This window comes from Chrysochloris asiatica, unplaced genomic scaffold, assembly GCF_000296735.1.
Source record: "Chrysochloris asiatica unplaced genomic scaffold, ChrAsi1.0 scaffold00116, whole genome shotgun sequence".
Taxonomy (NCBI): domain Eukaryota; kingdom Metazoa; phylum Chordata; class Mammalia; order Afrosoricida; family Chrysochloridae; genus Chrysochloris; species Chrysochloris asiatica.
Genome location: NW_006408634.1, coordinates 4467167 through 4494537, shown reverse-complemented (window position 1 = coordinate 4494537; position 27371 = coordinate 4467167). Strand labels below are relative to the sequence as shown.

Here is a 27371-nt window from a genome sequence, read left to right as displayed (position 1 = left end):
GGGGCCCCGGCGGGGTCCAGGCGGGAGCGCGGGGCCGCAGAGGCTGGGAGGCGCGGGGCCGAAGGGAGCCGGGTGCGCAGAGCTAGGGGATGGCGGGGACGCGAGGTGGAAGGGGAGAGGCCGCCGGGCGGCGGAGGCGGGGAGAAGGATGGAGAGGCGGCGGCTGGAGGCCCGGCTCGGGACCGCTGAGACCCCGGTCCCTCCGACGCGGGAGCCGCGGAAGCGGTGAGTCTGCGGCAAGGAAGGCGGCCTGGAGCCGGGGTCCCCAAGGAGCTAGGCAGCGGCGGGCCTGGATTTCTGGGTTCTAGAAGGAGGAGGGGGCTGGAAGAAAGAGGCTGGACACCAGGATTCCGGGGTCCCTGTGGAAGGAGGGACATGGGGGCTGGGGTGGCCAGGTTCTGAGGGTGGAAGAGACGGGGGACGAGGTGCCTGAGCCCTCAGGGAAGAGGAGGCGTACAGTCTGGTTTTGGCGATGCCTCTGGCTGCGGAAGGGTTAACGTCTGGCTGGAGGGGAGGGGGTGGGGCAGGGATGAAGCTGCGGGACTTGGAGGGGTCAAGGGTGAGCCGTGCGAGTGGGAGAGGGCTGAGGAGGAGGGGGCAGGTTGTCTGGGCTGCCAGACAGGCCAGGGTCAGCGGCGGGGGCAGGGGATGTCTGGCGGAGGAGAGGCCTGCATCCAGGTTCCCGTGGGGACCAGGGATTCCAGCCCCCAGCCCCTCCTCCCGCAGACCCAGGAGTCCGGGCCCCTGACCCCCTCCTCCGTCAGACCCAGGAGTCCAGCCGCAGGCCCCTCCTCTCTCAGAACCCGGAGTCCGGGCCCCCAGCCCCTCCTCCCGCAGACCCAGGAGTTCCGGCCCCCAGCCCCTTCCTTCTTCAGACCCTGGAGTCCACTCCTCTCTCTGACCCAGGTCTTAGCCCCTCCCTCAGACGCAGGAATCCACGACCCAGCCCCCTCTCTTCTCAGAGTTCCCCTTGCTCTTTCTGCCCCAAGACCTAGGATTCAAGACCCCCAGCCTCCTCTTCCTTAAGACCTGGGAGCCCCTAACCCACACAAAACCCGAATCCAGAACCCTAGCCCCCTCCTGCCTAGAAGCTTGAGCCCCCCAACCTCCTCTTGTTCTGGAATGCAAGAGTCCAGGTCCTGAGCATCTTTCTCCTGAGAAGACTGGAGTTCGGGGACCCAGCCCCCTCATTTTCCTGAACCCAGGAGTCCCATCTCCTCTTTAGCCCCAGCTGGAGTCCTGCCCTCCAGGGGTTAAAGGGGCGGGGCCAGCTGGTTGCTATGGTGCCAGACTGTTTGGGTCTGCTCTCTGACCCTTGGGGGCTCCCCAGGGTCTGCGGAGAGGGGGAGGGGGACCCAGACCTGAGGGAAGTCCTGAGCCCACCCCTTCCCCAGAGCAAGGCCTGTGGGCCAGGGAGTTCGCGTATCTCCCAATGCCTTGTCCGGTGACCTTGAACGAATTCTGACCCTTCTCTTTGGGCCTCAGTTTCCCCAAGGAAGAATGCGTTAGGTTGGGGGGGGCATGCACAGGTCCTGCGAATCTTGAAGATTCTCAGCTTCCCCTCTCCCCTCACCCCCCTCCTCAGGCCCCAGGCAGCCCCGGGGCATGCTGGGAACCCAGGCCTGGGCTCTGGGCCAGGTTGGGGGGGGGCGGGGGCAGCCTCCTCCCTTCCCCTTCCTCCCCACCTTGGCCTGACTCTCGCCCCCGCCTGAGGGTCTGGGAGGTTGGGAAGGAGGGCTGGAGACTGAGAGCTGGGACCGCGGACCCGTCTCCGGCCCCCCGCCTGCCTCCCCCTTCCCTTCTCCGCCCCCTTCCCGCCTCTCCTCCCCCTCCTCAGCAGGTCGCTACCCCAGCCCGGGGCCCCTTCTCGAACCACCCCCACCCCACCCCCAGCTCCAGACCTGGCTCCGAGTGAGCTGCGAGGGGGAGGGAGAGAGGGAAGGAGAAAGAGAGAGAGAGAGGAAAAGAGAAGAGAAGAAGGGGGAGGGGAGAGAAGAAGATAGAGACAGATCCTGGGAGGTGGCGGTGGGGGGACTGGAGGAGGGAGGAAGACAGAGACACTGAAAAGAGGGAGGATTCGGGTACGACCGAGAGGTGAGGGGGACAGAAATCCAGGGAAGAAGAAACTAGGGGGTCTGAGAGAAGGAGAGACAAAGACGGGGGAGGGAGGAGAAAAAAGGGGGGCAATGATAGAAAACGGAGGGAGAGCCGAGGAGAGGGCTGCCTGGGGAAGCAGAGACAGACAGTAGTAACGAGAAGACAGAATAGGGGACAGAGCCCAAGGAGAAGGCGAGCTAGACCCAGGCCGAGAAAAGACAGCCGGAGAGCGTGAGGTATCAAAAAAGGGCAGGGTGGGAAAGAAATTGACTGCAGGTAAAGACTGCAGAGAGCCTGGGGGCAAATGGGAGGCCCAGGAGGAGACCCCCAGGTGGGCAGACTTGCTAGACCACTCTGGGGATATCAGGTCCCTGCCCGGGGAGGCCTAGCCCCGCCCACTTGCAGAGTGACTTTAGGGAAGTCCCATCCTCTTTGGGAGGCGCTCAGTCTCCTCACCTGGGGAATGGGGATGCTCCTAACACCTCCCTCGGGGCTGCGGGCGGTGTTCCAGGCGCTGGTCTGCTTCCTGGTGCAATGACCATCAGGGATGGGGATGAGGCTTTGATGGCTCCATACCTGACCAGCTTCAGGCCCTGGTCCTGAATTCCGTGGAGCCCGGCCTGTAGGAAGTAACCTTGACTGAAGGGCCAAACTTCAAGATGGGTGAGGTCCCCTCCCATGGGGCTGTGCCTGCCTTCCCCTAGGGAATCTTGGTTGGACTCTTGGATCTGAGGGAACTGAGCTTTCAGGGATCTTTGGGGAGGCTCCTGGATCTCTTGGGGAGGATGAGACTGTGGACTAGGATTCCTTGGTCTGAGGGGAAACTCCGAGGACGTTTGAGATGAGGGGGCCAGGGGTCTGGACTCCTGGATCCCTGGTGAGGAAGCATCCGGGGCCTGGCCTTGTGGGTCTCTTGGCAAGAAGACTATGGACGTGGATTCCTAAGTTCAAGGAATAAGAAGACTGGTGGGGAGGGGCCGAACTCCAAGGACCTTTGGAGAGGAAGGGGCCAGGGACAAGGAGCTCAGACTCCTGGCTTCCTTGGGGAGGAGGGGGCCGGGGGCCCGGACACCTGGGTCCTGGCACCCACCCGTAGAACCGACCTTGCGGGGCCTTTGCCGCACACAAGCTCGTGTCTGTGGGTCCGTGTCGGGCTCACCATCGCGGCCGGAGGGCCTCCGGCCCTCCCCGCCCTCCCTGGCCCTCCTGGTCCTTCCATCCGTCCATCCTGTCTGTCCGTCCGTCCACCTGCCGCGCCCCCCGGGCTGAGGTAGGAGGTTGTATAGTTGAGGAGGACACCCAAGGAGATCACTATACGGCCTCCTAGCTTTCCCCAGGCTGCGCCCTGCACAGGACGGGGGCCCAGCTGGGACCCCCGGGGCTCAGAGGGCTGCAGCAGGGGCCCTGGGAGGAGCTGGGCTGTCTTCTTGTGTCAGCTCCCTGCATTCTCTCCTGCTTGTTTAAGTCCTCTCTCAACAAGCCAACTCCACGTTGCTTTCTCTGTCTCCCCATTTTTGCTGGGTGTGTCTGTGTCTGCTGCTCACTTTGTGGGGGCGTCTGTGTCTCTTTCTGCTCAAGGGCCCCTCTGACTCTGTCCTCATCTCCCAACGACCACCGATATCTCTGTCTCTTTGTCTCTGCCTCTCTCTCTACTTAGGGTGTTTCCATCTCTCTCTGTCTCTATCAATCTATGCAACTTCCTAACCCCCACCCCACCATCCCTCATAACCACTCTGCTCCACACCGCCGGCCTCTGGGTCCCTGAGACCCTTTAACCTGTGAGGATGTCCAGGGTCACAGGTGAGGTTCTTGGGAGCCTGGCGTCCGGCCCAACCATCAACCTGGGGATCACCAGTCCAACCCCGACCCCTCATGACCTTCCTGCCTGAGACCCCACAGCCTGACATTTGACCACCAGACAAAAGCTGACTTCTGACCTCACACCCACTGACCCCTCCCCCGCTATGTAGTGACCTCACAAAGGTCACCAGCTTCTCTCCAGGCACTGAGGCCCTCGCTATGACCCTGCTGGCCCCAGTGAGTGGTGTCCTATCTGCTCTGGTGGCCCTGGTGGTCATCACAGCGCCCACCTGGGCCTGCCTCCTCTGCTTCACAACCTACTCTGAGCGCCTTCGCATCTGCCAGTTCTTTGTCGGGATGGAGGGACCTGCGCTCAAGAAGTGTGAGGATGCGTTCACAGCAACCTTCCGAGGTCTCCAAGACACGGACATCAGTGAGCAACCTCCCACCTCCACTGGGGCCCTGAGAGTCTGGAGAGAGACAAGGGAGGGACAGACAGATCTGGAGAGAGTCAGTCAGGGAGATAGATGAGGGAGGGACAGACAGACAGACCTGGAGAGAGAGGGATACAGAGACCTGAGGGGCATGGCATGGAGACCCAAAGACAGAAGGATAGAGACCTTGAGAGAGGGGGGACAAGGACCCAGAAAGGGCGGGGAGACAGAGACCCAGGGAGAGAGGGGGATAGAGACCCAAGGGGATATAGCAACTGAGAGAGAGGAAGATAGAGATTCAAAGAATGGGGGTGGGGGGTAGATAGAGACTCAGAGAGAGTGTAAGGTATCTTTGAGGAGACATAGAATGCCACGTTAGGGATACAGCTACAGCGTTGTTCACCTGACCCTGCCCACAGATTACGACGAGAGAGGTCATCTGCATGACATCTTTACCCAGATAGTCCACTCCCTCCAGGAGACGGCCTTAGCTCAGAGTGAGTGGGGTGGGGGTGGCAGCAGGAACAATACTGCATTGGGACCCTCAAGAGAAGGGTGTGTGTGGAGAGATTCTCCAAGGAACTTGGCAGAGGTCTGGGAGGGGCAGATGCAGCAAGCTGAGGGAGCTAGGTTACATGTAGGCGAAGGTGGTTCTCAGAGGGACGTGGAGAAGCTAGCTGTTGGGGCTTCGGGTCGTTGGACAATGGAGAAAGCCCAGTGTGTGGAGTCCAGTCCAGGGAGAAGACCCCCAGACTAATCAGGTGGGTCTCACTCTTCCTATGAAATTCTGGATGGACATACCACTACCCTTCTGTGAACCTAAATTTACCTACCTATAAGGTGAGACTATCATCTTGCTTCTCAAGATGGCTGTGAATTTCAGGGTCTCCCTGGCCCTCAGGAGGATGAGACAGACCCTCAAGAATGATGTCTTCCTCTGAAAACAAAATAAAACAAAAAACACTGTTGATTCTGACTTAGAGGAAGGAATCCATTCCAACAGTTAGTGACCCTACAGGGCAGAGCAGGACTGGGTTTCCGATGGAAACAGATGGCCTCATCTTTCTCCTGCGGAGTGAACCGATGGGTTCGAACCTTTTGGTTGGCAGCCGAGCGCTTAACCACAGCACCACCAAGTCTCCTTTGTTCTTCTCTAGGAAGAGAAAACAAATATCTGTGTACCCTGTACAGTTAGAACGGAGTTCCACATTTTTAATAGGTGAGGATATCAAAAACCACACCTATCGCCATTGAATCGATTCCAGCTCATGGAACTCCCATGTGTGTACAGAGCACAGCGGTGCTCTGGGGTTTCCTTCACTGTTAACTTTACAGAGGAGCCCTGGTGGTACCATGGGTTAAGCACCGAGCTGCTAACCAAATGGTGGTGGGGGAGGGGGGGTTTGATCCCACCAGGCACTCTGAAGAAGAAAGATGAGGCAGTCTTCCGCAAAAATCTACAGCCCTGAAAATCCTACAGCGTTTCTACTCTGTTTTCTTGTTGTGTGTTGTTAGGTACCATCGAGTCGTTATTGACTCATATGACGCTATACACAACAGAACGAAACACTGACTAGTCCTGTGCCAACCTCAGAATCACTGCTATGCTTGAGCCCACTGCTGCTGCCACTGTGCCAGTCTCTCTCAATGGGGAATCTTCCTCTTTTTCTCTGACACTCCACTTTACCAAACATAATATCCTTCTCCAGGGACTGGTCCCTCCTGATAATAGGTCTGAAGTATGAGAGACAAAGTCTGGCCATCCTGGCTCCTAAACAGCATTCTGGCTTCTTCAAACGCAGATACTTCTTCAAACGCAAACATACTTCTTCAAACGCAGATATGTATGTTCTTCGAACAGTCCAGGGTTGATACTTTCTCCAACACCATAACTCAAATGCATCAATTCTTTTATGGCCTTCCTTATTCATTGTCCAACTTTCACTTGCCTGTATGGTTAGTGAAAATCATGGCTTGGATCAGGTGCACCATAGTCCTCAAATTGACATCTTTGCTCTTGAACACTTTAAAGAGGTCTCGTGCAGCAGATTTACCTAATGCCATCCAGTCATTTGAGTTCTTGACTGCTGCTTCCAATAGTTTTGATGCTTGATCTGAGCAAAATGAAGTCTTTGACAACTTCAATCTATTCTTCATCGATATGTCTCCATGCAGCCTGTCCTGCAGGGGTCACTCAATATAAGTTGGAATAGATTCAGTGCCAGTGGGTTTGGTTTGGGTTAGGGGTAGAACAAGGAGCCCTGGTGGAGCACTGGTTCAAGTGCACAGCTGCTTACTGAAAATTTGGCGAGATTCAAACCCAACAGCTACCGGAAGGAGAAAGGTATGGCAGTCTGCTCCAGTAATTTGTTGTTGTGTGCCGTGGAGTGGGTTCTGACCCATAGTGACCCTGTATAGAGTTTCCTAGGCTGTAAATCTTTACGGGAGCAAAAAAACTCATCTTTCTCCCGCGGAGCCGCTGGTAGTTTCGAACTGCTGACCTTAAGGCTCGCAGCCCGATTCATAACCACTACGCTGCCAGAGCTCCTTAGTAATGATTTACAGTCCAAGAAACCTTACTGGGCACTGCTGCTCTGTGCTGTGGGTTCACTATGGACTCGATGGTTTGGGATTCTTAGAGTGGCTGGGTGGAAGAACTACAGAGCAGTGGAGCAGGGTGTCGGCCAAGGATAGTGTTAGCAGTAATCACACCTGGTTGCTATGGTCACAGGATACCTGATCCCCCTCAGTGTGCAGGAGACTGGAGCTGCGTGGGGTGGGAGGGGGAGGTAAAGGCACTCTATTATGTAGGATAAACCTGCCACCTCCTAGGACCTGGGTTTCAGGGCTGCTGGGTGGTACAGGCTGTTAAGTCCTCAACTACTAAACAAAAGGCTGGTGGTTCAAACCTACCCAATTGGCACCTTGGAAGAAAGTCCTGGCTATATGCTTTCAAACAATCATAGCCATTGAAAACCCTCTGGAGAGCACTGTTTGAATCTGACACACACGGGGGTAGGGGGGTGGAGGGGGTTGCCATGAACTGCAGCCAAGCTGATAGCAACTAGTTTGGTGGTGGGTAGTTGGGTATTTCCTTCATTGGTGATCATGCTCACCTTGGGTGGTGCAAATGATTAAATGTTTAGCTGCTAACTAAAAACGTTGGAGGTTCGAGACCACCCAGAGGTGCCTAGTGATCTACAAGACCAGCCGTTGAAAGTGGAGCAGCACAGGTCTACCCTGAAAAACGCTGGGTCACCGTGGGTCAGAACGGACTCAATGGCAACTCATTTTGTTTTGTTTTATGGCCTTCCTTATTCATTGGTTTTCTGCATGGGTACTAACGTCCATCCCCAGGTGGTGGTACCAACAGTTAATGCGCTCGTAGTCCTTCCCATCCATCCAAGGGTGCCTTGGAAGAAAAGTTCTGGTGTCTACTTGTGCTGCTGGGTGGGGGAAGATCAGTCACTGAGGAACCTGACAGAGTTCTGGAGAGTCATGCAAGGGGTGGGGTCAGCTCTGCGCACAGAAAGATCCATCTGGGACCCTGTGAAAACGAACACTTAGCTGCTAACTGAAGGTTAGCAAACCCAAAGGTTCTTTTCCATCAAAAAGATCTGGAGATCTGCCTCTGCAAAACTTGCAGTCTCTGAAACCCTAGGGGGTAGTTCTACTCTGTCCTGTGGGATTTCTTCAGGTCAGGATCGCCTGGATGGAACAACAGGGGTCTTGTGGGGGTGGGCTGGAGGCCGGGAACAGGCAAGTGCAATACATCCAGCAAATATTGACCCAATGCCCCAGGCACTGTGCTAGAGGGCAGGCTGTGAACACCGTGTGAGATGCCTGCTCTCCAGTCTTGTATATTCAGGGCTGGAAGGAGATAGACGACAGACAAGAAACATCCAGAAATAATTACCGGAGACAAGCTAGTGATCCATGCTGTGGAGGAAGACAGAACAAGAAAACAGAACAGGGCTGGCCACTGTAGTGACCATTTTCAGTACGTCGGTGAGGAGGTGCCAGTGAGAAGGGACAACTGAACAAAGACCTGAGAGAGGTGATAGGGTGTGTAGATGAACAATGCAGCTAATTTGGAGAAGGCAAGCCACAGGCAGCGGCAAAAACCAGTGCAAAGGCCCTGGGGCCAGTGGGGCTGGAATGGAGTTGACCAGTGGGAAAAGATGATAGGAAATGAAGTCAGAGGCAGAAAAAGGATAAATCCCTTAGGATGTCATAGCCTGTGTGCCTCAGAATCTCCTGGGGTAGACGACTGAACCACAGCCCGTTTCTGGCAAGTAGATATGAGATAAGAGTCTCTGGGTGGTGCAAACAGTTAAGCACTCCACTGCTGGCCAAAAGATTGGCAATTCGTACCCAGAGATGCCTTGGAAGACAGGCTTGGTGCTCTGCTTCTGAAGGGTCACAACCTGGAAGACCCTATAGAGCAATTCAACTCTGTACACATGGGGTTGATGGCCCAGCTCCATTGATGGTAGCTAGTAACAACAGAAGGTCTAAGGTCAGGCCTGAGACTGTGCCCAGTGATGCTGATGCTGATGGTGGCTCAGGGACACACTTTGAGAACTGCTACCGTAGACCATCATGAGGACTTTGGCTATTGCCTTTGATGGGGATACAGAAGCCACTAGAGGGTGTCTCACTGAGGAGGAGTGGGATGTCTTAGGTTTTTAGCAAGATCTCTCTGGCAATCACATGAGGCCAGGGCAGAAGCAAGACTGTTGATGGTATCCAGGAGAGAGATGTTGGATGATGGAGCGGTCGCACTGGTCAAGTTAGGTCTAAGCTGAGGGGGATGGTGCTAGAGTAGAAGCAAGATCAAGGATTTTACTTCATGCCAAGCCAGCCCTGTGCCTGGGAGAAGCTATGCCCACCAGAAAGAGAGTTCTTTATCTTCATTATTCTCCTCTAAGCGTTTCCCTCCTACGAGCCCGGTCAAACTAGAAATCAAACCCCACCAAGCGGACTTCAGATCAATGACATCGTCACCAAGCACTGAAGTGCTGCTCCATGGGTTCCCATGAACTGTTGCAGCGTAGAACCGTGCTCCATGGGGTGGTCGCTGGTGTGGTCTTACAGAAACAGTCAGGACTTTTCTGTGGCACTGCTGGGTATGGTGAGCACTTATAGCCTCCATGTTCCAGATGGAGAAGTTGGGGTTCAGCTGGGTAAGAAGGGCAGATCCAGGAGCCATTCTGGAGATAAAGGCTGGCTGGACCAGGTGTACGAGAGGGCTTCGAAAAGTCCGTGGAAAAATTCCATCATCTTTCTACTCTAGTTTCCCATGAACTTTTTGAAGCCCCTTCATATGTAGGTGCTCAGGGTGGGAAGGAAGAGGATGGTGCCCAAGTTTCTCCCAACTGGAGGACTAGAGGGATGAATGGGGCTGAATTAGCATTGCCGCCTTGATGGTCCCAGGTGATACTGTGTCAATATGCAATGAAGTGGACAATATGGTGTAGAGATGAGGACAGTGTTCCCTAATGATTAAGCCACCTAGGTTGAAATCTGACTCTGGCCTTGAACAACATCCTTAGCCTCTCTGTTCCTCAGTCTGCGCATACCAACTATCCATGAGTCAACTCTGACTCACAGTGACGTAGGATAGAACAGAACTGCCCCATAGGGTTTCCAAGGCTGTCGTCTTTACAGAGGCAGATTGCTACATCTTCCTTCCACAGATCCACTCATGGAGGCTTAACTCCTTCACCACCAGAACCTAAAAACAAACCCAACTGCCACTGAGTTCATTCTGACTCATAGATATCTTGTAGGATGAAGGAGAATTGCCCCACAGGGTACCCAAGGCTGCACCTCTATGGAATCAGACTGCCACATTTCTCTCCCACGGAGTGTCCAGAGGGTTGAAAATTGTCAGCCTTTTACCATTCAGCCACCAGGGTTCCTTTATCCAACCCAAGGGATGGTAATAATAGCTGATCATACACAACATCCATTATGTGGCAGGTATAGTTGTAAGCATTTCCAGGTATTATCTCATATAATCATTCAGACAAAGCACTTTTACATTGTATGGCAATTAATGCTCACCGCCATTGGAACCAACCCAGGGAGGTAGGTACCTGTTGTCCCATTATAGGAATGATGGTCAGGAGGGTTAAGCCATTTGGCCCAGGTCATGTAAGGAGAAGGACTGGTGATTGATGTTAATGGGAGACAGGTGTGCTCAGACCTAGTAGAACCAGAACTCAATCCTACAGGGTCAGAATCAGAGCTGGAGCACCTAACTAGTATTCATCTCTTCTGAGGAGACTTACAACATCCAGTCACCTCACCCCATCCCACCATGGTGTACATGATATAATCCATATCTCCTGGAACATTTCATTCCATTCCTCCTCCCACAATGGACTACTTATGCAAACCATCCCCCTCTCTCCATTTCTCACTTGGTATATAGTCTACACTCCCCTTTCCCTTGGGTCCTTTGATTTGGGCCATCCTTGAGACAACTCCTCCAAATTTTTGATGGCCTCTCAGTTGGGTCCCCAACCATCCTCTTGACCAGCCTGCCACTGCCTCAGTGACCTGCTCTCCAGCGTAATCTTTCATGATCATCAATCAATATCCACAAATCTGTCCCTTTTTTTTTTTTTTTTAATGGCTTGTAAGTCACAGAGAAATGCCCTCCTCATGAGAAATAAGTCTTGGGATTGATGTCTGGGGCTGGTGTGGTAGCTCCACTTTCTTAGGGAATCAAACTCTTAATAACTTTCTGCTCAGCTGTCCTGGTATGGAGTTGTAGGATAAGCACTGGACTGCTAACCACAAGGTTGGTGGTTCTAACTGACCAGTTGCTCCTTAGAAACCCTGGATGGAGTCCCTATGAGTGCCAGAACCAACTCGATGACATCAGAACGAACTCAATTGCACTTAACAACAGCATCCTAGGTGTGTCTTTGTCCTCATGGATCTAGGATGGCTGTCAGAGCTCCAGCCATCATAATCAAGTTTTAGGCAACAGGAAAGGGACAATAAGAGGTTAAGTGCCATCATGTTAGTTCTGACTCATGGTGACCCCTGTATAGAGTTTCCAAGGAGCGACTGGGGGGTGAGTTTAAACCTGCCAACCTTGTATTCAAACTGATCTTGCAGTCCAGTGCTTATCCTACAGTGCCATACCTCCGTTTTAAGGCCCCTTCTTGTAATTTACATATGATATTCCATTTGCATTGCAGGGTCCAAAACTTTGTCACATGACCACACCTAACTACAAAGAATCCTGAGAAATGTCATCTTTTAGTTGGGTGGCACTGTTCCAACTGTTTAATTATTAAAGAGAAAGGTACCTTAAGACCAAAAGAACTAGATGGTGTCCAGCTATTACTAGCAAACATTCTGATCAGAGACACAATAAATGGTTCCTAATTAAAAGGGGAGAAACTGAGGAACAGAACTTTAAATTCCCAAAGAGCCAAACTAACTGGACCTATTGAGACTGGGGGAAGGGGGGGGGGGGGCAAAGGAAAATCCCTGACATACCTTTTAAACCTTGAAGTGAAACTATCTCCTAGATCTACCTTTCAACTAAATAGCACATTAGCTCAAAAAGTAACAATGTCACTCTTGTATGCTGTGGTCTATCTGAGACCAAATGGACAATAGCTACTCTAAGGCATGTTGTTGTTGTTGTTAGGTACCATTGACTTGGTTCCAGCTCATAGCCACCTTGTACACAACAGAATGAAACACTGCCTGCTTTTGCACAATCTTCACAATTGTTGCTATGTTTGAGCCCGCTGCTGCTGCCACTGTGCCAACCCATCTTGTTCGGCATCTTCCTCCTTTTTACTGACCCTTCACTTTACTGAGAATGATGTCCTTCTCCAGGGACTGGTCCCTCTGATAATATTCCCGAAGTATGAGAGACAAGGTGGCCATCCCAGCTTCTAAGGTGCATTCTGGCTGTACTTCTTCCAATACATATGTTTGTTTTTCTGGCACTTCATGAAACTTTTAATAATCTTCTCCAATGCCATAACTCAAATGCATCAATTCTTCTACGGCCTTCCTTTCACATGCATATGAGGCTATTGCATGGATGAAACATTTAAGAGGCAGTAAGAATAAATTGGAGTCCTGGTGTGGCGCTGCAGGTTAATGAGTTGGAGCACAGGTTAGTTTGAACCGCCAGGTTGGTGGTTCAAACCCACCAGCCACTCCTCGGAAACCCTAAACAGGTTTGCTATGAATTAGAACTGACTTGATGGCACTTAACAACAAAAACAACTACACAAAGACAAAAGTTACGGGGAGTAAAACAGCCAGAACAGAAATACAGGCAATCCCCAGGTTACAAATGTCCCAATTGCATTGCGTAGTTACAAACCAACCCCCATAAAACCTATATATTTAAAATTCCAGGTACATATACTAGTTGGTAATAACAAATAACACTGCTGTTTGACATGTATCAAGACATTAATTATAACTCCATGATTATGTATCTGAAAATGTTTCTTTAATGCCTGTTATACATTGCAGTGTACATTATATACTACATATACAAGACAGATGTTTAACTGACATTAGATATGACCTTTACCTAACTTCCAATTTACATGCAAATTCAATTTAAAGATAGACTTGGGAGCAGAACTCATTCATAATCTGGGGACTGGCTGTAATGAGAATGTTGCTACATTGTAAAGAATGTAACCATTGTCATTGTATGAACATTATGTGTACACATTGTTGAATGAGAGTGTATTTTACTTTGTATCTTTTCACGAACAATACAATGAAATATGTATATTTTTTAGAGAGATTAGAGGCCATCCTTGTCTGATGTGTTTTCCAAAACTCCTCTGTTAGATCAATCAGTGCATCTACAGAGCTTTCCTGGGGGAGGGGAGGAAAAGCACAAAACTCTCTATTTTGGAGGCCTTTACAATGGAATGGCCCCAATCCAAACACCTACAAGGACAAGCAGAAAACTTGTTCAAAGAGTGAAAGGACGTAGAAATGAATGTTGTTGTTATGTGCCGTGGAGTCGGTTCTGACTCATAGCGACCCTGTACAGGGTTTCCGAGGCTGTAAATCTTTATGGGAGCAGGATGCCTCATCTTTCTCCCGCAGAACAGCTGGTAGTTTCGAACTGCTGACCTTGCGGTTCGCAGCCCGATTTGTAACCACTAAGGGCTATGGAAAAGCTGAGGATGGTGTACGACTGAGTAGTGTGTACAAGGTCGCTATGAGTTTGTAGAAATGGGTGTGTGCCCAGTGTCATGGGGCGGGACTGTTATATTCAGTTTTAGCTAACTGTTGTTTCATGGAAGCAATCTACAAGTTATACGTCTCCCCATCTTTTCAAAAAGCCAGACATTTTATGTAACTTCCCCAAATTTTCTATGTTGGCAACGGGCTTCTAATTTGGAGGGTTTTTTTAAATGCTTCTCAGGCCACATATAACATGTCCAAGGGATGGGTTTGCCTGGGATTTATTCTACACATTTATTTATTCTATGTTTGGATCCCTGTCCTGGGGTCTTGGAACATTGCACTCAAGAAGGACATGTAAACCAAGCCAACACTATTCAGTCAATTCTGATGCACTAAACCATAAACTAATCCCACACTATCCACTCCATTCTGACTCACGCTGACCCTATAGGGCGGAGTAGAACTGCTCCACAGGGTTTCCGAGGCTGTATATCTTTACAGAGGCAGACTGCAGCATCTTTCTCCTATAGAGCAGTGTGTAGGTTAGAACCACTGACCTTTTGGTTAGCAGAGAAGCACTTAACCACTGCTCCACTGTGGCTCATACAGTCTTGCTCAAGAGACAGTTAAATCACCATACATACGTTGTTGGGTACCATCAAGACACCTCTGACTTGTGACTGGAAAACTAGTGCCACAACCATGCCTCCACAGCAGTCTCTGTTACAGGGTTTATTAGGGAAGTTCATGGGGTCAGAAGTGTTCAGGGCACAGGTCTTCCAGTCAGGACCCCCTCTCCTCAACCTTGCCCATAGGCAGGCCTTTCTCTGTCTGGGCAATATTACAAAGCTCTTTTAGAGCTGTTGATGCATCCCCAGAGAGCGCACCACGCCACCATAAGCCTCAGTCATAAACACTAGCTCTAGTTCCGTGGGTCAGCAGACCTAGCTCCCCCAACTCAGTGTCTGAAGGCACCCTACTCTGCAAGCAAGCCTGCTGCCCAAAGTCACTATGTTTTGCTTGCTCTGTGATCTGGGAAACCCACCACTCTTGTCACATGTTCTGGTCCTTGGTTCTGCTGCTGCCCCTCTGTCCCACCTCTGGGGACCCTGGATGGAGGAGGTTCAGTGTGGACGGATCTTAGGGTCTACATGATGTGTACCACTCCTGGCTCTTTGATGGTAACAAGATCCCCGCTTCCTGTTTCTGAGATGACTCATTTTAGACTCATGTTAGAGTACCAAGTTTTTTACAATCACCAGTTCTAATCTGCCATATAGGGTCATTGAGTCAGAAACCACTCACAGCACCCAACAACACCTTCCAGTATCGTAACCCAAAAACCCACTGCCATTGAGTTGATTTTGATAATCGTGACCCATTGTTAAGTGCCGTTGAGTCAGTTCTGACCCATAGCAGCCCTGTATAGGGTTTCCAAGGAGCAGCTTGTGAGCTTGAACTGCTGACCTTGCAGTTTAAATGGTTTTGCAGTCTGGCGCATTAACCCACAGCACCACCCCAGGACCCCATCGTGACCCTATTTGTTGTTGTTGTTGTTAAGTGCCGTCGAGTCGATTCCGACCCATAGCGACCCTGTACAGGGTTTCCGAGGCTGTAAATCTTTATGGGAGCAGAAAACCTCATCTTTCTCCCGCAGAGCAGCGGGTAGTTTCGAACTGCTGGCCTTAAGGTTCACAGCCCGATTCGTAACCACTACGCTACCAGAGCTCCTTATCGTGACCCTATAGGACACAGTAAAACTGCCCTTTAGGGTTTTTGAGTAGATAAATCTTTACAAGAGCAGACATCCTCATCTATCTCCTGCAGAGCCAACTGGTTGTGTTTGAACCATGGACCTTGCAGTTAGCTGCCTAGTGCTTAACCCACAGCACCACCAGGGCTCCAGTATCATGGCAACACAATCCAATGCAGTAAGAAGACAGGTGTGGGGCTTCATAGAGGAGTGGGGCTTCCAAACATTTGTGGGCAAGTAGAATTTAAAGATAATTGGCTCCCACCCCCCACAAACGTTATGAAACGTGCATTTACAAACTGAGGAGAGTTATGGATGAAATGAGTGGGTCACTGTAAGATCAAAACAGAGGGAGTGAGATGAGATCTGGGGTGAGGGAGAACCTTTGTGGAGGAGACACAAGAACTAAGACATGAATAAAGGAGGGTGAGCTGGGAACAGAAACCAACATGAGCAAAGGCCTTTCTCTATGTGGAGAAATGAAAAATGGGTAGGCTGTATGTCAGGTCATGTTTGGCCTGGGAGGTCCTGGTGAGGGATTTGATCTGTGTCCTCATTTTCCCAGAACAAGATGATGGAGAGTGTGTTTGGGGTGGAAGAGGGGTGCCCATCAGAAAGACTCTCATGGACACATAGTCACTGAGGTTCACAGAGGGAGGAGGTGAAACTGGTTGTGGTATCTCGGGGGACGGGGGGGGGGAACAAACAACAGTAAAACACGAGTCAGTTTCTACTTCTGTTAAGTGCCATGGAGTCGGTTCGAACTCACAGTGACCCGGTATAGAGGGTACAGAATTTCCTAAGAGCAGCTGGTGGGTTTGAACTGCCGGCCTTTCAGTGAGCAGTCCAGTGTTGATTCTACAGCACCACACTAGGACTCCATAGCAACCCTGTATAGACTTTCCAATGATGTACATCTTTGTTGTTGTTGTCAAGTGCTGTCGAGTCGATTCCGACCCATAGCGACCCTGTATAGGGTTTCCAAGGAGCAGCTGGTGAGCTTGAACCGTCGATCTTGCAGTTCCAATGGCTTTGCAGTCTGGCGCATTAACCCACAGCGCCACATATGTACATCTTTACTGGAGCAGAAATCCTCATCTTTCTCCCGAGGAGTGGGTGGTGGGTTTGAACTGCCAAGCGTGTGGCTAGCAGTCCAGTGCTTACCCTACAGAGGCACTAGAGCTCTTGGGGAAGGGGCAAGGGCCCAGTGACAGCAGGTCCTGTCCAGCTACATGGGCCATCCAGGAACAGTTTTCACTACAAGGATTCCCTCCATCCCATAGAGTCCTATGAGAAGGCCTTCCGTGCTGCCGCTGACACAGTGAAGGGGGACATAGAACAGCTTAAAGAAGGTAAAATAGACTCTACCACCACTACCACATGCAACACGACTAGGGGACCCCACTCCTGAGATCCCAAAAATCCGCTTCTGGTCTGATCACTGAGACGTTTCCTCTGTGGACCATCGGTGTGTGGAGCACTGTGCAAATGGCCTCGCCTATTCCACCGAGTTTTTCCTCTCTGGCAGGGACCCCTCCTCAGACAGGCCCCAGCCTCTCCCTGGATCTGTTCGGCGAGAAATATTAATAGCCTGACCAGCTTCCTTTTTAGGCTCTAGTCCCTGCAAATGGAATACACACTTGTCCATCTGGAATTCTCCAGGCCTGAGCCCCGCCCCTTCGTTGGCCAGCAGCAGGCCTGGCCCCGCCCCCAGATGGAATTCCACAGGCCTGGCTCCACCCCTCAGAGGAATACTTCCGGTCTGGTCGCACCTACTAGGGGAAACCCAGTGCCTGCAACTTCCGGAACAATAACTATTTCTCTCTCCCTCTGCAGCTCCAGACTGCATCCCTCCTTGCGGTGAGGAAAACATTCGAAGCTCAACATTCATTGTGGGGGGATAGGAAAGTGGTCGGGGCCCAAACTTGAAACTAAACGAGATGACCTTAGGTAGATATTAGATCAAAAAAAGGCGTGAAGAAAATACAAAGACTAGTGCTCCATAGAAGAGCGCCAAAGGAAACCTGTAGGAATCCCAGAGGGCAGAGTGTGGTGAGAGCTGACCAATGGATGCAGGGAAGGCGGAGCCAAGGTTATGATGTGACAACAGACGCTCCTCCCCCTCCCCCAATAAAACCCTGAGGTGGAGTGGCTTTAACTCCTGGCCACCCTGTAGGCTAGAGTAGAACTGCCCCACATGGTTTCTCTATAGGGAGCGCAGTGACTCTGTAGGATAAGCACTGTACTGCAAAATTCAAGTCCACCAGTTATTCTTCGAGAGAAAAATGAAGCTTTCTGCTCTAGAAAAGACTGGTCTTAGAAATTCTGTGCAGGGTCGCTATGAGTCAGAACCCACTCCAGGGCATTTAGCAAGAATCTACCCCAACTAACTGCCACATCTGTCTTCCCCAGAGAGGCTGGTGGATTCGAACCGCTGAGCTCTATCAACTGCTGTGCCACTAGGGCTTCTCAGTAGTACCCAAGGAGACTTTTGTTAAGTTGTTAAGTGCCGTCGAGTCGGTTCCGACTCAGGGAGACTCTATATAGGCTTTCCGGATGATGATCTTGAACTACCAACCTTGAGGTTCAAACTGACTTCGCAGTCCAGCGCATTAACCCACAACGCCACACCAGGAAACATGTTGTTAGTGCCATGGAGTCGGTCCTGACCGATAGCGATCCTATATAGGGTTTCCGAGGAGCAGCTGGTGAGCTTGAACCGCTGACCTTGCAGTTCTACTGCATTAACCTACACCACCACACCAGGAGACATACTAGACCCTAAATTGGTCATAAGGACAGGGCTGAGGAAGTTTGTGACATCCCTCTAGACCAATGTTTGTGTCCCATAGGAGTCCAGGAGGTCTCCAGGCGTTTCCACTGCCATGGGTGCTACTCTACCCTCTGCGATCTTCCGCTAGACTGCCCAAGTGAGGGGCGGGGCCTGGAATGATTGGATCTCCATGTGGGGGCGGGGCCTATAAATAATTTAACTGTCTGGGTCAGGGGCGGGGCTTTAAAAGACTGGCCTGCCTGTGCGAGGGGCGTGACCTGGAAGTGTGAAGATCTGGAGAACGGAGGCCTGAGGGGAAAAGGGGCAGACCTGTGGGCTGGGAGCTTGGCCAGGTGTGAGCAAGTCCGTGTGTGACCCGAACCTGGTCTTCAGTTCAGGACATAAAGGTGATTCGGGGTGATCAGGCCATGTTCTCTTGCGATGTTGACTTTGAGCTGCCTGAGGAGGTCACCTATTCCTGGAAGTTCGTAGGAGGAGGTGTGAGTCAGGGCGGGGCCTGTGTGAAGGGTTAGGAGAGGTGCTTTAGAAGAGGATGGGAGTTGGGAGAAGTAAAAAGGGGGAATGATCTAGGTCTAGGCTTAGTGCAAGGGAACCAAAGACCCATCAGACCCTATAGAACAGTAGAACTGCCCCACAGAGTTTTTGAGCTGATAAATCTTTATAAGCAGACTGCCTCGTTTTTCAGAGAGGGCTGATGCCCAGTGAGTGATTAATCCACCGAGCCACTGGGGTTCCGTGTAAAAGATGGTCCTGGTTTTAGAGTAGGGGTCCAGGCTCATAAAGCAGGCTCAGGGACAGGGGAAGGGCTATTCCTGGTCGTTGGAGTAACCCGCAGTACTTAGGACTTGAGAGCCAGTGTGGGTTCCAGGGGTGGGGTCAAGGTAAGGGGAGGAGCTACGTAGTAAGAACGGGCAAATAAAAGAGGTGAGACCACGCCTCGGGTGGGCGTGGTCTATCTCTGGGGCGGGGCCTTAGCTATATGGTAAGGTTTGACTATCCTGGGTGGAGAGTGCAAGCCCCGCGCCCCGCGCCGCCTCAACCCGAGCGTCCCACAGCTCCGGACTCAGGACCAGACCTACTTCCGAGAGCTTCCGGGGGCCCGGGGAAACGTGGCGCGGATCCGTCCGGCGCAGCCCAAGCACCACGGGACCTTCTGTTGTGTGATCGCGCAAGAACAGCGCCCCCTGGCGCGGCTTTACTTCTTTCTGAATGGTTCGTGCTGGACGGGGTCGGGGCCGCGCGGGGGGCGGAGCTGGGGCGGAGCTGGGGCTGACGTGCGCGCCCCCGCAGTGACGGGCCCGCCCCCGCGTGGAGAGACCGAGCTGCAGGTCTCCTTTCGGGAAGTGGTGCTCTGGGCGCAGCGCGAGGTCGAGCTGATCGAGCCCTGGACGCCGAGCCTGGGCGAGCTGCTGGCCACCCCCGGGGCTCTGACGCCGAGCAACCAGCGCCTGCTCGCCGCCGCCGCGGCCTTCCTGGTAGCCGGTCTAATCCTGTTCGGGTGGTGAGTGCTCCGTACACCCCGTTCCACCATCCGGACCTCGGAGTCTAGACCCTGAGACCCCGGCCCTTTTCTCTTAGACCCAGAGCTGGAAGCTCAGGCCCCTAGCCACCTCCTCCCTAAGTCCTGGGAGTCCGGGCCCCCAGGCCCCTTCTCCGTTCAGACTCCTACCTAGTCCCTCCTACTTCAGATCTGGATTTCTGATCCCTCAGACCCTCTGGTGGAGGAGCCAGCTGTATAAATAGAACCACACACCAATATGAGGAGGCCCTAACTCAGACAGGACCCCAGCCTCCTCCTCCTTCAGACCCAGGAGTCCCTCTGACCTAGTAATCCAGACCACCAGTCCCCCTCCTCCCTCAGACCCAGGAGTCCAGTCCCCCAACCTCTTACTTCCCTAGACCCAGCAATCAGGCTCTCCCCACCTCCCTCATACTCAAGTCCAGACCCCCATCCATCTTTGAGACCCAGGCTCCCAGGGCCCACCCCACCCCACCCTTCTCCATCGATATTCCCACCCTCCTTTTTCTTCAGGATGTTCTGCAGATGGTATTTCAGCGGCAGCTAACAAGGTACCCTTTTCTTCCTTGTCCCACTTTCATCCCTAAAATAAAGAGTACATTTTCCCTCTCCAACTTCTTTCATCTTTGAAAATGGTCACTACTAACCTCGTGATGAGGAGCTCTGGTAGCGTTGTGGTTACGAATCATTCGGGCTGCCAACCTCATGGTCGGCAGTTTGAAACTACCACCTGTTCCGCGGGAGAAATATGAGGCGTTTCTGCTCCCGTAAAGATTTACAGCCTCAGAAACACATACTGAGTTGGAACCGACTCCACGTTACTTAACAACTTTATGGCGAGGGAGAGGACAGCGTACCCCAAACACACCCAGGGGAGTGAGTACAGTAACATCACAGCTATCACAGTGCGTGCTGACGTTTGCTAACGGAAGGGGGCCCGTTTGAACCCAGACTCTAATTAGAATCGTCCTGGCGACAGCAAAAAGCACACGTAGGATCTAGGCAATTTTTTAATGTCCTGTATGTTTCTCTCTGTTAAGCAGTAAGTTGACGGTTTGAACCTACCAGTCACTTCTTAGAAGAGAGAGCTAGGGCAGTCTGTTTCCATAGGCATTTGTTGTTGTTGTGAAGTGCCGTTGAGTTGGTTCCAATCCATAGCGACCCTGTATAGGGTTTCCGAGGAGCGGCTGGTGAGCTTGAACCGCCGACCTTACATTTCAAACGGCTTTGCAGTTTGGCACATGAACCCACAGTGCCACAACGGGACTCCTTCCATAGACATTTACAGCCTTGGAAATCCTATGGTGCAATTCTTCTCTGTTCCTATAGGGTCATGAGGAGTCGGAATCAACGGAAGTGGGTTAGGTTTGGTTTCTTAGCACTTCAGTGTGGTCATTCACCGGGATGACTACAAAACTAAGGATCAGATTTATGATTAGTTTTTGTTTGCAGGGGAGACACAGAAGCCTAGACTACTTCATTGTTATAGTCTCAGAAAACAGGGTAGGGAAGGCAGTTGTATGCGCCCCCCGCCCCCAAAACAAAAGTTTCTCCCAAGCCTCATGGTGATCCCGTATGTGTCAGAACAGACGTGTGTTCCATAGGAGTTTCTCTTTGTTTAATAATTTATTCTTTGTTGTTGTTGTTGGGTATAGACGCAACAGAATATAGACCAACTCAACATTTTCTACACATAGAGTTCTGTGATTGTAAGATTACAGTTTTATTATAAAGGATACAAATCTGGATCTGTATAAAGAAGACATATAGGGTAAAGTCTTTGAGGGACCAACCCTGACTTGGAGCTTCTGTGTTCTCTCCAGATGAAGTAAAATTGCACGGAATGAGAGAACTTCAAGAAGTTTGTAGGATAAGTCCAGTGACTTTCCATTCTATTGGTCCACGACCTTGCAGTCCCTAGTCATGGATTGAGTTGTGTCTCCCTCAAAATATAAGTCAGCTTGGCTGGGCCATTAGTCTCAGTGGCTTGGCCGTTATGTAATGATGTTATATGATGTCACCCCCTCCCCCAGAATGTGATCTGATATGTTAAACCAGTAAGAGGATTAAGGGTGGGATGCAACAGCCCTACTTGCATCACAGCCCTCATGGGCTGTAAAGGTCAGTATTCTAGGGTGTAGCCTGTAACACCGTTTGTCTTACAAGAGATAAAAAGAGAGAGAAGTGAGCAGAGAGGCGGGGTCTGACTTCTACCAACAGAGAACCGGAAGTGGAGTGTGTGCTTTGGACCGGGGCTCCCTGCACTGTGACCACCTAGTTCCAGGGGAAGATTGATGCCAAGGCACATGGAGATGATCTCCAGGTTAATGCTGGCCTACCGTGGGTTAATACGCTGGGCTGCAAGGTCAGCGGTTCAAGCTCATGAGACGCTCCTCAGAAACCCTGTACAGGGTCTCTATGGGTCAGAACCGACTCGATGGCACTTAAGGAGACAAGGACTTTTCCCCAAAGATGACGGACAGAGAAAGCTTTCCCCTAGAGCCAGCAGCCTGAATTTGATGTGGAGCCTCGTACACGGTGAGAGACGACATTTCCGGTGGTTGAAGACATCCACCTGTGGTCTTCCTGTTAGAGCAGCACTAGAACACTAAGAGACCTCCTTGTATCACCAGTCAGGGACTTCAGTACCCAGCATGATGTATGTGGTGGCATTAGGCCTCATACTTCACAGGGAGAGATGAGAATCAGCATCTGCCCAAAGCTGATTCCTAAAAGGTAGACGTCAGACACTCCTCCCCTCTCCAACCTGTTTTTTATTTTTTGGATGTACACAAAAACACTCAGGAAATATATAATCACTTAATCAACCAAAGGGCACATTCTGCAAGCCTGCCTCCTGGCCACCAGCACACAGTCTTTCTCTTTCCAGAGTCCAGAGTCCTCAGCTGCTCCCTGTCTCTATGTCTCCATCTCTGCCTCCATCTCTGGTGTCACTGCTTCTCTGGATAGGGTCCTGCGTTCTGCTCATGCTCTTCTCCTTTGATGGTCCTAGGGTCCTTTGTTCCTGGAATGTAAGATTAACTACTCCCCCATTTTTGATACAAAACTTCTCCCTTTACAGTTGTGACAGTCACAATTAGTCATAAGAATTACTCACTATTGAATCATAAGAAGCTTATCCCCATCTTCTTTCACCAGACCCATTTAGACAAGATGCAAACTATTCAGTGGGGATTCTACCTTCCCCCGCATACTCTGAAATTAAACTCTTGAAAACTTGTAAGCAAGTTACTTTGTACCTTTATAGTCCCCCACCCCCATTTTAGGTAGCCAGTGTGTAAATTGCCTGTAATAACCCTGCGTACAAAGGGAATGGTATAAAGACTCCTTCCCTCTCAGTTGGCACTTTGAGCTACTGTATCCAAAAGTATAGGTCAAGTTCATCAAATTGTAGCAATTTACACTTGTTTCCTTTATCAAAAGTTCTTATCTTCCTCTAGTCCAGTTCTGTTCATTAAGCCATCCAAGGTAGGTCAAATGGGTACTATCTGCAAGTTTGGGTGTTCTTGTGTGTCTCTCCTACTCTCAGTGCTAGCCCTCCGTGGCTATGTCCTTGTCTATGGGCTCAGGAGTTCCCAGGTCTCACCATACCTCTGACCAACCAGCCCTTCCTCTTCTCTCTCTCATCTCCAGGTCAATGGGAGTCTATGGAATGTGGTCATACTCAGCCCATTTCTTCATTGCTGCCTTTCCCCCACTTCACTCACCAGATCAATGTGGTCGCCAGTAAGCTTACATGCCAGCTCATGTGTTTGAGTTTCAGTCGTGGAGGGGGGTTTGGCCTGAAGGGACTTGATTGCTTGCCTTGATGGCTCTCTCCAACCTGTTTTACCAATTCTGACACCAGCCGACCCTCCCACTGCATTCTGTAGTCTCTGCTGACTTTCATAATCCATTGCGGTGGCCACACACAATCACACTTACAGGGTTTATTAGGGAAGTTGTTGAGTGCCTACGAGTGGATTCCGACTCATAGCAACCCTATATATGGTTTCCGAAGGGCAGCTGGTGGGTTTGAACTGCCAATCTGTGGTTCACAGTCCAGCACTGCACCAGAAGTTGCATTAGGTAAATTGTTGCTATTGTTAAGTGTTGTTGAGTGAATTCCAACTCATAGTAACCCTCTATAGGGTTTCTGAAGAGCAGTAGGTGGGTTTGAACCCTACAGCAGCACACCAGGAGTCCGATTAGGGAAATAACAAGTGACAATTTGGGATCTTTATGGAAATATTTTTCTCCCAAGAGCAGATGAAGGGTGTGACTGCCGACCTTGCAGGTAACAGTGCAATACTTAACCCACGGCATCACCAGGTCTCCTTTTTTGGCTAATAGGAACCCCTAGATTTGTAGCCAGTTGGTCAGCATTGCAGGTGCCTTGGAGACCCCGGAGCCTGCTAATGTCCTGAGGGGAAAGTAGTGGACAGTACCACACCAGGACTTATGGGGGGTGGGGGGAGTCCAACAATTGCTATCAAGTCATGTCGAACTCACAGTGACCTGCTGTATGCCAGAGTAGAACCAGAACCGCGCTCCTTAGCGTTTTTCAACAGCTAGTTTTTCCGAAGGAGCTCGCCCAGTCTCTGAGATGCCTCTGGCCAAACTGGCCAATCACAATTAGCCCGGTTAACGCTCCCTCCCAGCTGAATCCTATAATTAATTCATCAGCATCTTCCTCTCACCTGTTCTTACCCAGACCCAGAGGGAAACTTCATTTGGTAGGAGTTTACAAAGACTTCGACTAGAAAAGGCATTGAGGAATTCACTGCAAAGGTGGAAGCAGGGACCCTCTTTTACTTAGGTGGGTGCTGCTGTAATCCAGGCACGAGATGCAGTCTGGGGACAGAGGTGGTGATGGCAGAGGTGCGGACCAGTGGTTCTGAATCCATTCTGAAGGCAGAACCAATGAGATTTGCTGAAAAATGAACTCATGAGTTTCCAAAGGCTACTAGAACAAAGTAGTAGATTCAGCCCCTCAATTCTCAAAAAAAAGGAAGTCTCAGGAGAAAATAAATAAAATTCTTTATTAAATTCGAATCACACAGTACAAATGATGATTAAATAAGAACAGAAAAAAAGCAAGGGGCCCCCAGAACATCATATAGGGGCCCTTTTTCTTCCTGCCCCTAAAAACCCAGACCCTGATCAATAAATACCCATCCCCAGGGACACAGAAGTCCCAGCCCCACCATAGTCCTGGCTGGGGAGGCTTGGGTTGTTAAGTGCCCTCGAGTCAATTCCGACCCATAGTGACCCTGTATAGAGTTTCCAAGGAGCAGCTGGTGAGCTTGAACCACTGACCTTGCAATTCAAATGACTTTGCAGTCTGACGCATTAGCCCACAGCGCCAGACCATTTGTCTAGGCTATAACCTTTACAGAAGGATCCCTGGTGGCACAGTGTTTAAGCAATCAGTTGCTACACTTATAGGTCGCAGTTCGAACCCACTAGCAACTCCACAGGAGGAAAGGCCTGACCATCTGCTTCCCTAAAGATTTACAGCCTTGGAAACACTCTGTCCTACAGGGTCACTTAGAGAGTCTGGATCTACTGGACAGGCGTGAGTTAACGGACTCTTTACTGGAGCAGATCACCAGGCCTTTATCCCTGGATGCATTGAATCTGCTGACCGGTCCCTGCGCTTAACCTTTGCACCTCCCAGGGCTCCTCTTGTCATTTCACAGAACGAAGGCCCAGTCAAGTCTCTTCCTGCCTTCCCACCTTACTCCGACTTACACCTGGACCCGGTAACCCCCTGCACGCCGCCGGCAAAGCTTCCGCACACCCACCCAGTACAGCGTTAACATGACCACCCAGTACCCCACATAGGCGCCCGCCCCGGCAGCCAGATGGTAGGCCTCGGCAGTCCGGGAGGGACCGCTCCAGTCGGCCGTGGCCTCTTGGACCACACTGCGCACCAGGCCTCCGAGCAGCAGCAACGCCCAGAGGGCCAGCGGCAGAACCGGGACGTAGTTAGCAGCCAGCTGGCGGCGGCCCGAGGTGCCCCAGCCGCTCTGGTTCATGGTGACCAGGGCCAGGAACTTGGCGGGCAGCAGGCCGCACATGTAGAGGGGTGCGTAAAGGGAGAGCAGCACCATGCGCCCACAGCCGCGCAGCCAGGCCGCAAAGGCCGCCTTAGCCAGCGCCACACCCTGCACACACAGCAACACCCAGAGAAGCGCCCATGGGCGACCGGCATAGAAGAGTCTCAGCACAGTGGCCGCCACGAAGAAAGGAAAGAGGCCCGAGACCACCGCCTCGTAGGTCATCCAGGCATGGTGCCGGTGCCACCAAAGGGCATTGTACAACCATTCCCGGAAGTAGGACTTGGACCAGCGCGTCTGCTGACTCAGCCAGCGCAGGAAAGCCGAGGGCGTCTCCGAGTAGCAGCGGGACCGCGAGGTGTACCTGCAGGGACAGAAGATGCACCTGGAGGGTTACCTGGAGGGTCTTCAGCAAGGCTTTCCTGGGAGGACAACAGGAGCTGAGGGGGGAGCCCTGGGTGGTGCAGTGCATTAAGCATTGCACATCAGCCGCAGTAACAGTCTTCCATAGATTTTCTGCCTCGGAAACTCTATGGGGCAGCTGTACACTGTCTATAAGTCTATACGTCTTATGTAGTCTATAAGTTCTATGTATAGTCTATAAGTCTTATATAGTCTATGAGTTATAAAGTCTGTAAGTCAGAACCCATTGGATGGCAACGTTTTTGTGTTTTTAAAGATGAGGCTTTCTACTCCCGTAAAGATTTACAGCCTCGGAAACCCTGTGCAGGGTCACTATGAGTCAGAACCGACTCCACGGCACACATCAACAATACACATCAACAACATCTAAGAGTTCTAGTGTGTGGCACCTAGGATCAGCACTGCACTGCTGACCACAAGTTGAGGTTCGAACCCAACAGCTGCTCCTGGGAAACACTGTACAAGGTTGCTGTTAGTCCAAAATGATTTGATAGCATTTAATTCTTAACTACAATAAGTGGAGTCCTGGTGTGGCACTGCACGTTAATGCGCTGGACCGCAAAGTTGGCTTGAACCAATAGGTCATCAGTTCAAGCTCACCAGCCGCTCCTCGGAAACCCTATGCAGGGTCACCATGAGTTGTAGCCCACTTGATGGCATTTAACAACAGCAACAACAAGGAGCCCCTCATGGTGCAATGGTTAAGCGCTCCTCTCCTAAAAGATTGGTAGTTTGAACCCATCCAGCGACCACATGGGAGAATGACCTGACTGTCTACTGCCAATGACAGCCTAGGAACCCATGTGGAACACTTTTACTCTGTCCTACAGCAATAAGCACTGGACTATGGACTACAAGGTCTCCGGGACAAGCCCACCTGCAGCTCCACAGGACAAAGATGAGGCTTTCTGCTACAGCAAAGATGTAAAGCCTCAGAAACCCAACCCTATACAGGGTCGCTATAATGACAAACTAACTTAACGGTACTTAACAATGACAACAACAACAACAAGGTCACTAAAAGTCAAAAAGGACTCAATGGCAGGGGGGGTGTTTTTGTTTTTTGTTTGTTTTGTTTTTAAAGAAGATTCTGGAGCCAGAAATGACCAATGACCACTGGGGTCTAGGGTAGTTTCTTTACCTCTCTAAGCCTCTGTTCTCTCGTATGTAAAATGGGGTCAGTAATGGTTTCTCTGGTACTGTAGTGGTTATGAATCGGGCTGTGAACCTCAGGGTCAGCAGTTCAAAACTACCAGCTGTTCTGCAGGAGAAAGATGAGGCTTTCTGC

The 27371-nt window shown here is 51.2% G+C and overlaps 2 protein-coding genes across 2 annotated transcripts in view; one reads left to right on the top strand and one right to left on the bottom strand.

Annotated features, from left to right (window-relative positions):
- The first annotated feature begins 4116 nt into the window (after positions 1-4116).
- LOC102811140 lies at positions 4117-19752 on the top strand. Its single transcript, XM_006868353.1, has 10 exons — positions 4117-4330; positions 4751-4837; positions 7816-7826; positions 16583-16637; positions 17122-17145; positions 18138-18215; positions 18452-18558; positions 19135-19291; positions 19370-19561; positions 19658-19752. The coding sequence occupies exons 1-10, from the start codon at positions 4117-4119 to the stop codon at positions 19750-19752; spliced, it is 1020 nt and encodes a 339-aa protein (XP_006868415.1).
- A 5593-nt stretch (positions 19753-25345) lies between these two features.
- Positions 25346-27371, bottom strand: part of HAS1 (hyaluronan synthase 1) — a 16967-nt gene continuing 14941 nt past the window's right edge. Inside the window, exon 5 of the mRNA XM_006868126.1 lies at positions 25346-26024. Within this exon, the coding sequence (XP_006868188.1) occupies positions 25349-26024 (676 nt within the window). The 3' untranslated portion in view covers positions 25346-25348. The remainder of the gene's footprint in view (positions 26025-27371) is intronic.